This window comes from Miniopterus natalensis, chromosome 6, assembly GCF_054644295.1.
Source record: "Miniopterus natalensis isolate mMinNat1 chromosome 6, mMinNat1.hap1, whole genome shotgun sequence".
Taxonomy (NCBI): Eukaryota; Metazoa; Chordata; class Mammalia; order Chiroptera; family Miniopteridae; genus Miniopterus; species Miniopterus natalensis.
The window spans coordinates 64,666,856-64,682,517 of NC_142086.1; the positions used below are offsets into that span (position 1 = coordinate 64,666,856).

Below are 15,662 nucleotides of genomic sequence, written 5' to 3' on the forward strand. Positions count from 1 at the left end.
CTCACACAGATAATCCAGGGTAGTCTCCCTAATTTAGGGTCAGTTGATTAACAACTTAATTCCATATGCAACCTTAATTCCCCTTTGCCATGCAGCACAACAAATCCACAGGCTTTGGGGATTCGGACATGGTGCTCTTTCGGGGCCATTATTCTGCTGACCACAGGAGGATTCACAATTTCTGACACAAGAGGTGAAAAGCAGCACAGACCACAAAGGGAAAGATAGATAAGTCCAACTGCATTAAAATTCAGGTCTGTGTTCATTAAAAGATACCATCAAGAGAATAAAGAGATAAACCACAAGCTGAAATAGATATTTGCAGCACACTTAATAGTCAAAACATGTAAAGAACTCCTATAAATCAGTAAGAAAAGACAATACCCAAGGAAAAATGGGCAAAGGAACTATATCAGAACATCACCAAAGAGGGCATGCCTGAGACCCATGATATGTGAAAGATGTTCATCTTCATTAACATAATAGTGAGACAAAGAACAACTTTTAAAAATACCAATTAGCAAAAATTAAAGTCATGCAATCCAAGTATTGGCAAGGCTGTGGAACACCAGGCCTCCAGTCCTGTGGACAGAGCCCAGGTAGACTCCTGCGTGTGCACCAGGAAACACACACACCATGTGGAGCATGATTGTGTGTCACAGCAAAGCTCCGGAAATGGCAAACATCCATCAGCAGTAGGATGAATAGGTCCTGGTGTATTCATTCAAGGAAAATAATGATTACAATTATGCACAGATAAATCCCAAAGACATAATATTGAATGAAATATGCAAATCTCAAAAGATTATGTACAATTCCCTTTATCTAAACTAAAAACATGCAGAGCATAGTTAACACCAAATTCTCTATAAAGCCTCCCTCCTGGAAGACACATGAGGGCTTCTGGGATGGGATAATGTTCTGTTTTTTCAGTGATGATTTAGTATTCCTAAGTTGTATATATATGTTTTCATATACTCTCTTGTATTTTTCCATATTTCACAATGTTTTAAAAAGTTCCCTAATGTTACCGGACTCAGAAAATGTCATTTGCTAAAAATTAAGTGGTTTTAAAATTTCAAGGCAGCATCCTAATAAAGGCAAGAGATTGTAGTTACTGTAAAAAGTACTACATGAATACAAAGTGTATTTGTTGTAAACAATTCAAACTCTAAGGACATAGAGAGCAAAAGGTCAGAATTCCCCTTACTGTTCTCCCTCTCTTTGCCAAAAGTCACTCCCTCTTCTTAACAGTTCAGTGTATGTCTTTCTAGAGCCTTGCTCTCTCTTCTTTCTCATGTTATGTAGAAATGGAGTAATGCTATATCTGCTGTTCTGAATTTGGTTTTCAGAATATGGGAACGTTTAACAAGAATAGAGGTAGCATTTACATCAATCAACATCTGATTTTCAACATCTCTTTTATTAAATTCATCTAAAATTTTCTCAGCCCTTTCTTCACATTCCTATTAAATAGTAGCCAACACTTATTCAATGTGGTTGAGAGTCAGTGCCCTTGAAATATAAGAACCACTCCCCTCTCTAAGAATTCCAGGTCAGAATGCCAGGAATGCATTTCTCTCCCTTTGGGAATAGGGCCCACCTTGGTGGGAGGGAGCCTGGAAGACTGGTGTGTGTGTGTGTGTGTGTGTGTGTGTGTGTGTGTGTGTGTGTGTGTGTGTGTGTGTGTGTGAAGTAGACTTGCCATCCCCATTTTTCCTGACAGTGGAGAGCAGCAATGACCACCCAGTGTAGTGACCTGCAGCCCGAGGGGCCTCTGCTGGAGACCAGGGGTAGTGAAGTCCCAAAGCCACACCTTGGGAACTTTGTTCCTCTCCATGCTATAGTTCACCCAATAAGGTGAATGATGATTAACCCAGAGAGGAGGCTTCTCTGATACAAATGCCACTTGCCAACAAACTGTCCCTTTCCATGGCAGTCTTGTCTGGTGCAGATATTATAGTTTTAACAAGTATTTGATAATGCCAATAATTAACATTTATAGAGCAGTTTATAGATTAGTTAGTGCTTTCGGATGATCTTACTTAATATTTACAGTGCTACAAGGTCTATATTATTATCTCAATTTATAAAAAGCAAATAAAAGCTGAGAAAGATTAAATGACTTTGCCCACATTAATGCTAGACTAACTGTCAAGCCCAAAGACATGGCTGTAGATTTTTTAGTATAGTCAAAAAGTGCAGGTATAAAGGACTATTTGTTGCTAACAAAACAAAGTGCTTTAAAGGTTGTCTTGTCACCTTACAGCTTCCAGCAGTACTCCCAAATGTCTGTGAGGTGCTCCATCCTCCCTCTGTCTCCCAGGGTCACTGTGGGGCGCCATTCACATCCATAGTTATCATAGATTTGTATGTTAACCACATGACAGTATTGTGGCAAATGGCAGTAAAGTCTCTTCAGGATGGGCCAGATTTTTCTCATGTGCAGCATTCCCTTTGGGCTCAGGGCAGGGCTGCTGTCACCTTTACACCCTGACTGTCCCCAGAGCTCCTGTTCAACCCGACCCTTGTGCACCACATGCTCAGGGGCAGCGGAGTATGTGACTAGAGCAAGAGGAGCGAGAAGAAAAAAGAATCAGCCAGGGTGTAGTCTGCAGGATGCCTCAAGGATTCAAAGGAATGAATGCGCCGGGGTTCATGTAGAAAACGTGATGGGGTTTCTGAACACGAGGCTGAGGAACGCAGAGAGCACAGGCTGAACCACTATTAAAATACTTGCCCTTCACATGTGAGCCAACATTCTCAGCTCATTTGGATTTAAAAATAGAATGGAGGAAAGCTGATACAGAAGCTGTTGGCGTGCCACACAAGTGAGGCAAGAGAATGGAAAACCCAGAGCCACTAACGATCATCCGTGTTTGAGAGTGGACTCTGTTGATTGGGAAGGCATCTTGGGTTGTGATGCTCATAATTATATGACCATAAGTTAAAGTCTACAGAGTCTGATTAAATCTAAAAATGGACTGAATCGAACTGATAAGCATGTCTTTTTTTTTTCTTTGTATGCTTAATGATTGTATTAGTTAGACTCCTTTGAACCACAAAATAGAAAGTTCAGCTAGATGTGTGTGAAACAATAAGGAAAATGGATTGTTTCACATAACGAAAAGTAGGAAAGTTCTAGCTTTGGCTAATTCAGTGGCTTAGAGACCCAGAGTCTGTCTTTCTGCTCTGCCATCTCCAGTTTGTCTGCCTCCTACTGGTTGCAAAATGGCAGCAGCAGCCCTTGGATGGAATCACGTCTTGTCCAACCACTGACGCCGGCATAGCCAAAGGCTGGGAGGGACAGCATCCTGGTCTAGTGTAAGCTTATAAGAGGGGGCGGAAAAACTTTCTCAGAAGCCCCTAGCAGGCTTTTATGTCACACTGCCTATTCCTAAGTCTACCAGTGCCAAAAATAATGAAATTCTAACTGCTGGCTTAGGCTGGACAAGGTGCACCCCTGGGTTAGGGAAGGCCCCCCTCCTTGAAGCACAGCGGCCCTTGACAATCTGAACAGAATTGGGGTTTTGTTCGCGAGGTAGAGTCGAGTGGGCGGGCAGCTGGCAGCGTCTGCCCTGATGAGAAGGTGGCTCAGTCTCCCTGTTTCTCCTCGCAGGCTCCGCCAACATAAACGACCGAAGCATGTTGGGAAAGCGTGACAGTGAAATGGCAATCATTGTGCAGGACACCGAGACAGTCCCTTCAGTGATGGATGGAAAAGAGTACGAAGCCGGCCGCTTTGCCCAGGGACTTCGGCTGCAGTGCTTCAGGTGAGCCCTCCAAGCTGTCTCGCTGGCTCTCCTGCAGCAGACCCAGGAACCCAGCCCAGCCTCTCGTGTCCTCTCCAGGTTCTTCTTTCTCTAAAACAGTGTCCCCCAGAATGCAGGATGTGAGCTACCAGTACTACGTGAAATGACATTATGTGCGGCTCAAGCGTTTTCTCTTTTAATAGTTTTTATTACGTTTATGTGTCATAGAGGAAACTAGCATGTTAAATCTATTAATGGAATTAGGACCAGGTCAAACCATCTAGTATCTATTTAAGTTTTTTATAGTGAGTTTATTTTTAGAAATTGAAATCGTTCTGGTAATCTTACACAAGGATATAATAAAAATTATTCAAGTAAATGCCAGAGACTACTGGTGTTAAATTTAAATGTGGAAACTTTGGTTCTCATTGAAGATGACTCCAGACATGGAAGATTCCTGACCTTCTGCAAGAAGGTGTGAGTTTTAAACAAATCTGAAGTCAAGCAGTGAGAACACAGGGTTAGGAAGCAATGACTATGTGGTCCAAAATGAGTCCTTCCTTTCATTGTTACTGAGAACTTTCTAGGGCTGGGCTCGAACCAGCCCCACCCCAGCCCTAGTAGTCTAGGCTCCGGGGTCAGTGATCCTTCTAGAACCTAACTCCGCTCTGGCTCCTTACCTCCTCTCACTCTTCCCTTGCTCACTGAGGCACGCCCAGCTCCCACTGTCTATGGACACCCCGACCTCTCCCACCTCTAGGCATTTTCAGTAAATTCACAACAGTGATTCTAGAACTGTATTTGCCAGGGTTGGATTTCACAGAGAGAGGCAGCAGGTGTCCCTGTCTGAGGGCAGTGCTTTCAGCTATTTGGGGAAAGGCATGGCACAGACACATGGAATTGCGCTGTTTTAACCCTTGGGGTGCTAATGCTCGAGTTTGAAACTGGTTCACTTACAGATGGGCACAAAATGAGCACCTACCTTCCTGCAAATGCCAGTGGCCGTTTCCCTCAATCCTGACTCCAGCCTCTGCTTTTGAAAACTAATACAATCTTCAGTTCCAGAGGTGGTACACTCTGCTCTCTCTGCCCTAGGAGCTCAGCAAATCCATCCTTCAAAATTTGACTCTCAGTACCTTCTCACAATTTTTATTGCTGTATTTATTGCTTTTGTTACTAATTGTTTTGCCAGTAGGATTTTTTCAAACCATTGATATTTCAATTAACTTCTAATATGTTCTGTTTAGCAGGGGAGAGTAAAATTAGTGACCTGCTAATCAACCCATTGATTGCCTACAGCAGCATTGACAAGGAAAAAATATATTTCTTTTCTAAACTATAAATAAATGTCATATCTTTTCAGTTCCATGAACTGAAGTCTTTTCTTTAAAGTGGCAGACTTTTTTATAACTTTCTAAATGTATAATTATTATAGCAGTAGACCGTTCTGATGACAACATATTTTCATTGCAGAAAACTTGGCAAACACAGAAAAGCAATTAAAAAATCAAATTTATTTGTAATCCCACCATCCAGTGCTAACAATTTTAACATTTGATGCATATCATTCCATTTTTTCCTCACATATATATTGCTATACTGTATTTCCTTTTTAAAAACAAACAAACATATAATTAGGATCTTGCAGTTCTACAATGTTCTTTATTATTTAAGTAATGTTACACACACTTTTCCATGTCATTAAATATTCTATAACATTTAATGGCTGCATTGCATTGCATTCTATCAGTATGCCATAAGTCCTTTAAGTAATACCTCTTGATAGGCAGATTCTCTGCTGATATTTAAAAAAATGGGTATGTTTATAGGTAGCATCTTGTTTACCTTCTTAATTGTTTCCTTAACTAAGTCCTAACTATAGATTTCTGGTCAAAGGAAGTGTTCAGTGTTCTTTGCTCTCTAACTTCCTATCATGTCACTAGCAATGTTTTAGAGGGCTTATCCGCCTATCTTTTCTGAGTTCTATTATTTTATTTAGTCTTTGCCAATTTGTTGGATTTCAAATGGAATTTTATTATTTTAATTTGCATTTTTTAGGGTTTTAAAAAATGTATCCATTAGCCATATGTAACTGTTCTTCTGTAGGTTGTCTCACCTGTTCATGTTCTTTGCCCAGTTGGAATGTTTAAATTTATTTTAATGATTTGTAAGTAATTATAAATTCCTATGTCACATTTGTTGCAAATATGATTTTCAGTTGCCTCTTAATCATATTTAAAGTATTTAGGGGAAACTTCAATTCTTATTAATTAATCTATCAGACTTTTTTTCTCCCCCTTTTTCTTATATGTTTGGAATAGCTTCACCAGCCCGAAATTAAATATTTACTTATATTTTTTCTAGTGCTTATTTGATACTACTTTTTACATTTAACATCTGCAATTTACTTTAGTGTAACAAATGAGGTAGGAACTCTAACATTTCCCCCCGGCCAACCAGCTGGCCCAGAACTGCAGACATGACGTGCGGCAGGGGCCCTGCGTCCCTCACCTGCAGTGCCGCCGATACTCCCAGTGGCCACCCGTCCTGACATCTCTGCTCTCCATTATGTTCTGTCGAAAGCCTGTTTACTTGCCGTTTGGTACCATTTTAATTATTGTGGCTGCGCATTTTAATACTACTTCTTGCCATACCACTTCCCCAAATTAATATTCTTTTCTAGAACAATCTTGGCTGCTCTTAAATATTCATTCTTAAGCATGGACTTTTGAGTTACTTATCAAGTTCTCTTATTAATTTTTATAATTGGGATTACAGTGGATTTATGGATTAATATGAAAGGAACTGACATCTTTATAATATTGAATCGTCCTATTTAAGAATAAGGTATAGGCTTCAATTTATTCAACAAATGTTTTTGTTATTCAACAAGCTTAAGGGTTCTTATTACTGGGAGCAGGGGTTTTTCATAAGTAGTCATTAGAGGTTTTTTGTTTTTATTTTTTAATACTGATCCTATACATTTTATGCTAAGTTTATTCCTAGGTGCTTTGCTTTTTCCTGGCAATTTTCAAACTGTCTTAAAGAGGCAATTGCTCTTGAACAATTGTTTTCATTTTGCCACAGTGGCGAACACAGATAATATATTAAAAAGTGCCACAAAAATCTTGTGTCAATTTTAGCTCTTTTTATTAGGAAATATTCTCAAAGATAAATATTGTGGCCATTCTTTTTCTCTTTAAAAAATGCAATTTCAATCCATTTTTTATCTATTTTTTAATAAAAGCAGAGAGACACATTTTAATGTGAAATCAATTCTAAGTAGAATCAATCATCAGGGAGCTACACTGAATGTCACAACTATGGGCCCAACAGTTCATTAAGTCCTAGAAAATTATCCAAACTTCACAGACGTACCCATCACTCACCAGAAACCATTATCCACACGAGTAGAGTCAGAATCATTTAAAGTGATAGACGTGAGGGATGGGAAGAACAGAAGCCATTTTCTGCAGTTTTTCTACTGTCCCACTGATGCGTAAACAATTCAACTTTAAATAATCGCCATTATACACATCAACACAAAAGCAAACTCATTTTTTCTGGAGCCTGAGTCCTCGAAAGAGTACCCAGAGCATTCATATTATTTTCACTGTGCATTTCAATTTAAGTTTCTTATCATTAAAAAACTGACAGGGAAAATAATTTATTACTAGATATTGTCGGTTACAGGCTTATTTAAATGCTTTTTCTACATACAAGCTCTTCACTGATACCTTGGTAGACACATCGCCTTACCTCTTGTTCTCATTTAAAAGCAAAGCCACAGAAATATTCTTTTCGCTCAGTTTTCAGCTGGTTAGACCTGACCCAAATCAAAGGTATCATTACAACTGACTTATTGTTATAACTTGTACAGTCCCTCAGATCAGCTGCAGTGAAATTTAGCTTTGGGTCTTAATGAGCGGCAGCATCCATGTTCAAACATTATCCCCGCAGACCTTTTTAAAAGTTATTCCTATATGGTCTGAAGGAGACATTTCTTAAAGTGGAAATAGAATTTTGAGATTACAGATCTCTGAGATTACTAGTGAGCCCATGGTGCCAGATCCACTTATTTTAAAGAATTTTTATAGAGCAGAAAAAATGCAGACTAACACTGAAATTAGATGCTTTTTATTCCTGTAAGACTGGCTGGGCTTTTTCAGGAGTTGATAGTGTCAGAGATGCCTGGGACGTAACAGTATAATGCCCGCCACACTGTTCAGTCAATGGCCGCTTCTCATTGAATTTGACACAGGTCTCCTTGCCTCTGGCTTGTCTCCAGCCTCGATGGCCACTCCTCCCCTCCCCTACTATCAAGGTGCACCAGGTCCTCTTCTCTGTCGATACTCACTCCTTTTGGGAAACCCAGTTAAAGTCACACAGCTTTATGAATATACAGATATGGACAATTCTAAAATTTCTATCTCCAACCAAGCCTTCTCTCCCAAACTCCAGGCACATTTTTCCAACTGCCTGCTTAACATTGCCACTTGACTGTTTAATAGATATTTTAACAGATTGAAAATAGGATTCCTAAGTTTCCCCCACAAACTGGCTCTACCCACAGAATTCCCAGTCTCAGCTAGTGGCAACCGCGTTCTTCTGGTTGCTCAAGCCAAACCCTGCTAGTCACCCTTGATGCCTCACTTTTCCTCACACCCTACCTCCATTATCAGTAAAACTTGTTGGCTCAGCCTTTCTCGCCACCACACCTAGATTACTGCAGTAACTCCCGACTGGTCTTCCCATCCCAGCCCTCGCCCTGCACAGTCTGTTCTCAATGCAGCAACCACATTTTAATATGCAGGTCAGATCCTGTCACTCCTCTGCTCCAATGGCTGCAATATGTCCCAGTTTCACTCAATGTGAAGGCCAAAGTCCTAAGGCCTATCTCCCCCTTCTGTTTCCAATGAATTTTAGCTCTATTACTAGTATTTGTCCAAACTTTAGTTTCCCATCTACAAAATGGGAATCATGTACCATCTACCATACAGGATTAAGGTGGAAGTACTTTTTAACCCTAAGACCTTCTATAAGTACAGGATTATAATTTTTAAATATGATCTCTAAAACTTGTCTTGCTTTGCTTGAGAAAAATCTTATTTCTAGTCCCATGTCTATATATGATCAATTCAGCATGTGGTTCCTTTTACACCAGGTACTCTGGGGATATGAGAGTAGCCAAGTTATGTTCTTTCAAAGAATTTATATGCTAGAAGTGGGAGATGGACTAATTAGAAACAAAATATTGCACAAAGTGTTGCAGGTGCTCTGATAAAAATAAAGCATGTATGAATTAGAGTGGGGAGCTAAGGAAGAAAGTTCAGACCTCCCAGGCTTGACAGGGAGAAATGGGAGACTGGAAAACGGGAGCCATCAAAAACTTTATAGAGATGACTTTGTACTAAATTCTAAAAGATGGTAGGTGGGGTTAGGTAAATAGGTAAGCAAATCCAAAGCCTCCCTAATTACTCCCATCTCATACTCTTTTGTTTTAATTTTTAATATATCTTTAATGATTTCAGAGAGAGGAAGGGAGAGGAAGAGAGAGAGATAGAAACATCAGTGATGAGAATGAAACATTGATCGGCTGCCTCCTGCACACTCCCCACCGGGGATCAAGCCCGCAACCTGGGCATGTGCCCTGACCAGAAATAGAACTTCGATCTCCTGGATCCTAGGTCGATGCTCAACCGCTGAGCCAGCTGGCTGGGCCCATTTCATATTCTTAAAGCACACCTGTATTTATCAAAATTTTAGTTAATTCCTTTGAGGGTGATTATTTATTCATTGTTAATCTCACCCACCAGATTTAAATCTACCCAGAGAGGCTCCATGTCATTTGTATTCACTTCTGTACCCTACAGCTCAGCATAGTTCTTGGACCAAACAAAGGAAAGAAGGGAGGGGGAGAGGGAGGGGAAAAAAGGGGAGGAGGGAAAGAGGAAGGGAGGGGGATATAGGAAGATCAAATCATGGTTAAGAGCACAGGCTTGGGAGTCAGATGGTCCTGTTTGGAGTCCTGAATCTATAGCTTACCAGCTATATGACTTTAAAAAGTTATTTAACCTCTCTGTGCTTTAGTTCCCTTATCTATAAAATGAAGATGATAACAGTTGCTTTTTCCTAAGGTTGTTGAGGATTTACTGAGTTAGTTCTTGGAAAGGGCTTAGCACATTTGCTGGCACTTGTTGTGAAAGCTAATCCTACACTCCAAGGTTCTCGCCCACTTAGGCCAAATTACAAGGACGCTCTTAGATCAAAATTAAGACCTTTCTCTCTGTCCAACAGTTAAAACTTTTGAGCATCATAGCAACTTAGGGCTTTTTATTTTGTTTTGAAACTTGTGTTTTTTATATAAACACACACACACACACACACAGTTTTAATGAAGTTACAACTAGAAACAATGCCTGCAACAAAATTGCTTTATCTTGGTTACTCAATTTGGAGGACACTTGTATTTCAGGGTTGTCCTTGGCTATCTTTCTGACCCAAGTGAGGACATTCAGGATCCAGTGAGTGACAAATTCTTCAAGGAGGTGTGGGTTTCAACAGCAGCTCGAAATGCTACAATTTATGACAAGGTAAGTGTCGTATACCCCCCCTTTTTTCTTCATTGAATTTCATCACAAAAGCACATCATTATTTCTGCATTTAACTGGTACAGAGTATTTTTAATGAGTATAAAAAATACATACCTCCAAGTTGTAATAAAACACCTGTTTGTAGACATTAGAAAACAAAAAGTCAAAAAGCATTATGGGTTATAGTTTAGAAGATACTTTAGTGGCACTCTGATCTCTCATCTGATTCAGAAATCCACCATAAACACCCTTAGCAGGTGGTCACCCAGCCTTTGTACATGTCTGGTGACGTACAAAGAGAAAACAGGCAGATGGGATCAAAAAATGAGTCAGACCTGGGTTCAACCCAGCTCACCCAGTTGCTGGTAGTATTACTTTGTGGATAGCGACTTGACATTCTGAGCCTTCCATTCTTCTATAAATTAGGAGGAGTACTCACTAGGATAGTTATAAAGATAAAGAATAGTCTATTAAATGTACTTATCACATAGTATATATGTGTTAAATATATATAAATGACATAGTATAGTATGTGTTATCCTTATAATGAAGCTTATTAATAAGGAGACACGTCCTTTGTTGGGCAGCTCTAATTTTGGAAAGGTGTATTAAAACTGGCCCCATTTCTAAGGAAGGCCAAATGCATTTCCTGGTAAGTTATGTCCTTTGATTATGTACAAGAATTAAGAATTGTCTAACAGTGGAGAAGGTTACTTCATGATGTAGCCAGCTTTCCATCACAGCAGATATTCAAGCTGAGATCCACTGACCATCTGTCAGATTGGGGAGGAGCATGCTCTTCATGACCTGCAGAGCCCCTTCCAGCACAGAGACTTCATCGTTCCCAGTGAAACAGGACAACTATCTACACAGCCTTCTTTCATGCTGAGATTCAAGGCCATGATCAAATGGGTCATGTCCATGGAGACTTTTAAAATGTAATTTTAAAAATACTGTGGATAGCCTTGTTTGGATCTTGGTTGGGATGATAACAGCTATAAAAGACATTTGGAGGATAATAGGATAAATCTGAATATGGACCACATCTTAAATGACATGCAATTGATTTTTCGAGGTGTAAGAATGGTATTGTGATTGTATAGACACATCCTCATTCTTAAGAAATGCATGCTGAAGTCTTCAGGAGTGAAGTGTTACGATGTCTGACACTCATTTTCAATTAGCAAAAAAAGTATACAATTGATAACTCTAAAGGTACAGATAGGAACATTTTTCAAAATAAAAGTTAGAGAAAATAAATTATACAATTTCCCTCTTAATCCAGAACCTCCACTGAAACTAAGGATTGATTATTATTAAAAAATAATTTCATCAGTGGAATTCCTTACCATGAACTTGACTTTTTCCTGGGGTTAATAATTTGTGCAGATCAGATATAAGAATCTACCTATGACTTTATTTTTGGAAGCAAGCAAATTTGGCAGTTTCTTTGTAGTAAATAAAAAAGGCAACTCTTCAGTCAGGTGTGCGCTGTAACACAAAACTAATATGTGTTTCATAAAGCAAAGATTTGTCTGTTAGAATGAGTATTTTCCAAAAATGGGATATGCTTTCTTTTAAACTTCTCACTCAGTTTCCTTTTTGTGTTTTAATCAGGTGTTCCGGTGCCTTCCCAGTGATGAAGTGCAAACTTTAATTCAGCTCAGAGACTTTATAACCAAGCCCATATTGGCAAAGGAAGATCCCGTTAGAGCCGAGGAAGAACTGAAAAAGATCCGTGGGTTCTTGGTGCAGTTCCCCTTTAATTTCTTGTCTGGAGAATACCTACTGCCTTCTGTTGGAACCAAAGAAGCCATGGTGCCTATGGAGGTTTGGACTTAAGAGTTATCGGCTCAGAGACTTCCACCCCAAAGAGTAACCTGCACACAGTGACTTTCTGGAGACCTAACAGCCAAAAACAGCTGGATGCACTCTTATGTCCAACCCATGGGCCCTTTGGGTTGGCTGGGAAGGGCTACAGTCATACTGACATAAGGACACTGAACATCTTCAGGGCTTTGTCATTCCTTCTGCCCATCCTCGTGAGAAAGGGACTACATTATTATTGGTAGCATATACTCAACAACTTAAACACATTCTCAAATTCCATGATGTACACCAAAGTGCATTTCTCTTACTAACAAGGATTTACCTGTAACTGTGATCTAGGTTGGCAAAAGTTGCCTGACCCTTCTCATTCGTCTCTGACCTGCGTTTATGCAGCTCATGTCTGCGGGGCCTGCCCTCATGTCCACACAGGCACTGTTTGAGAGCTTGTTTGTTGTTAGAAGGTATCGTGATGCTGCTTCAAGGTTCTCCAGGGTTACACAGAATGCCCTTGCCCCTGGTCCTGAAGTGGCAGTGTTCACCCAAGCAAGGATGTGGTCAGTTTTCCTTTTCAGGGACTGGTAGGACAGTCAAGACTCTACACGGCAGCCCATGTGAGGCACTTCTGATAACATGGACACAAAATAATATATATCTTGACACCACAGAGCAACAGGAAGGAATTATATTCAGTTATTGAGGCAGGGGTTTCACTTTGCCTCCAAAGGCACTGACAAGATGTGTCCTTCTGATGGAACCCACCTGATCAAATTTGAAAACACAAGTAGGATATTTGATTACACAGTAACTGATAAGACTCAAAGACAGAGCATGCAGCTTTTAGAAACCTCAAGGTATCAGTGGGGATCTGATCCAGATAAGAAAAGAAGATTCCTTAGAGTCCTGCAAAATTTCCTGTCATCTTTAGCTGCTGGATTGATTGAAATTTGAGCTTTTATATTTCAGAATCAAACCAGCAAATGCAGTTTGTCTTTCAAGAGAATCAGAGGTTTCATAACTTGTACCAAGTTAATAAGTATGAGCCCAGCCTTATTTGACATTCAGCTCACCAGCAGTGTTATCTTCTTAGAGAAAAACTGATTGCAAAAAGTGTGCTACTTCACTCGCATTATTAAATATACATTAACATTCCACCAGGGCTTCCAAAGAGGTTAAGATGTTCATTGACGCATACTGTTCTAGCTTGTGAATTGTTCTGGAAACAGTTTTGTTTTTAATTTTTTTCCCTTTTTGGACATTTGAATAGCCTTTGGTACACCATAGCTCTCATTTTACTAAGCAGGTCTATTCTTATAGCCAAAGAGCTAATGTTGGCTCCCAAAAGGCCTATGTCCATAAAACATGGAGTAGGTGCATGCTTCTGTGTCTGTGGGTTACCTGGACAGAATCTCATTCGGGTTCTTCAAAGAAGCGAGGACCCAACCCCTGTTTGCATAGAGCTCGTAGTCCAGTGAGAAAGGTTAGATAGGGACACAAGGTCAGCGATTAGGGTCAGTAGGAGAGAAAGAGTGTCACACCCAGGAGAGGATTTCACAGCTAGAGAACTTTTTAAAAATGAAGTGGGACTATATAACCAACAATGGAAAAGAATAGGCTTTTATGAATAAATAACTTTTTTCTCAGATAGCTAAATCATGGTAACATGACTTCATTCTCTAGCAGTTGTAAACAAGACATTTGCTATTTACAAAGTTTAGATTGGCATTGCAAGCACTGAGTGTATGTGGAATACTTAAGGATTTCTTATATTTCATTTTTAAACATTTTTAAAACCATAGAACAGTCAAAAAAACTGGCTCTTGATTTTGTGCAAGAGGATCCCATAAAACCATGAATAATAAGAGCCTAAAAGGACCCTTTCCCTTTAAAAAAAAAACATTACTTCAACTTCTCCCCATTTTATAGATGATGAAACTGAGGCCCAGAGTGATTGAACTTAGAGATGGTGAACCAGGGACTAGTGAAATTTCTATGGTCCATTATTGGCCTCTCCTTCAGTTTATCATAGATGTCAGTACATAGATTTCAGGCATGTTTCTAAGCTATTTTGAAACCCTGTGATATTATGTATTTAGGTGCTTGTCTGTCTCCCCCTCCTAGAATGTAAGCCCCCTGGGGCAGGGACTTTCCTGTGTTTTGTTCAGTGTATTCCCAGAGCCTGGAATGGTGCCTGGAACATACAAGGTGCTCAATAAATGCTTTTTGGGTGAACAGATGAGGTGGAGGAGAGATCTAATGAAATGAAAAAGTTACATAGTCTCAGACAAGAAATCTTACTGCTGATTTCTATGGCAAGTTGGGTTTTTTTTTTTTGCTGCTGCATCTTCTCAAAGGCAAGATACTCATCTGCAAAGATGAGAGGCTACAAGATTTACTTGGATGGATTTTATGGAAATTTCAGTGTAATAATTGCCTGTTTTGTAATAGCAGTTTACATAGTGCAGCATTCTCCAAAAATTGCATGGGATGTGGACACGAGATGTTCAGTGTGGCCTAATTACCATTCCTCCTCTTTAACAATTGCAATGTCTGATATAAACTTTAAAATGCAAATGACCCAAAGCCTTGAAAAACTATTATGAATCAGTTCAACATTTCAAATGGACTGTTATCTTTTGGAACACCTCTAATGCTGTACCTGACACTCTGATAATCTCTGTAATAATCTTTGTTTTCAAGAAGGAAAATTCTGTGATTATAAGAAATGAAGGGTAAAAAGTGGTCACGGCCTATTAAAGCTATTCAGATTGGCCAAGCTTAGTGGTTGGAGGCTACTCAACGGAGCAGGCCTGGTGCAGGCATTTGCTCTGTATCAAGTGTCCACTCGGTGACTCACCCTTCAGGGGCGATGTTCTGAATTCTCAGCTGTAATGCATCACACAGAGGGGTAGAGAGCTGGCCATTAGGTAATTGAGTGGCTTCTTGTAAAACAAAATATTCATTTTATTACCACCTTTGGAAGAAAATTTGTCTATAAGATAGTCAAAAATGAGCAGTTAATCTCTCTTATAATACCTTGGGAAATTGTAACATATTGTGAATTAACAGTCTCCCAGATGAAAACAGCAGGCGCAGAGATCTTTGCAGATGGAAGGCTACAGGCCGAAGGGCTTTTGTATACCGTGTGTCATGAAGAACTGCGCTGCTTTCCGCGTCTCCCTCATTCCTTCAGCCTCTAGCCACAACAGAGCGCCTCCAGAGGACGGGAAGAGTCTTCTGGAAAAAACAAAATTAGGCCTCTACAGTAAATCTTCAGTTTAACCTTTAAGCAACTGACAAAATGTTATTTTTTAACAGAGGTAATCATTCATTTTAGCATCCCTGATCTGATTGGCACTTGAGCATATTCTGGTGCCTGTCGCCCTGTGCAGCAGGTGAAGAGGACCCTCTGTGACTTCCCTCTTTACTCTCGTATAAAGCGAGCAAATGCTGAAGGATTTCAAGTATACTTTGGAATACATTTTTATTT

At 39.8% G+C, this 15,662-nt stretch overlaps 1 protein-coding gene across 1 annotated transcript in view; it reads left to right on the forward strand.

Moving 5' to 3' along the window:
* Nucleotides 1-15,384, forward strand: part of PLD1 (phospholipase D1) — a 120,147-nt gene extending 104,763 nt beyond the window's left edge. Inside the window, exons 25-27 of the mRNA XM_087818326.1 lie at nucleotides 3,620-3,773; nucleotides 10,228-10,345; nucleotides 11,963-15,384. Of these exons, the coding sequence (XP_087674452.1) occupies nucleotides 3,620-3,773; nucleotides 10,228-10,345; nucleotides 11,963-12,187 (497 nt within the window). The 3' untranslated portion in view covers nucleotides 12,188-15,384. The remainder of the gene's footprint in view (nucleotides 1-3,619; nucleotides 3,774-10,227; nucleotides 10,346-11,962) is intronic.
* Nucleotides 15,385-15,662: the final 278 nt, after the last annotated feature.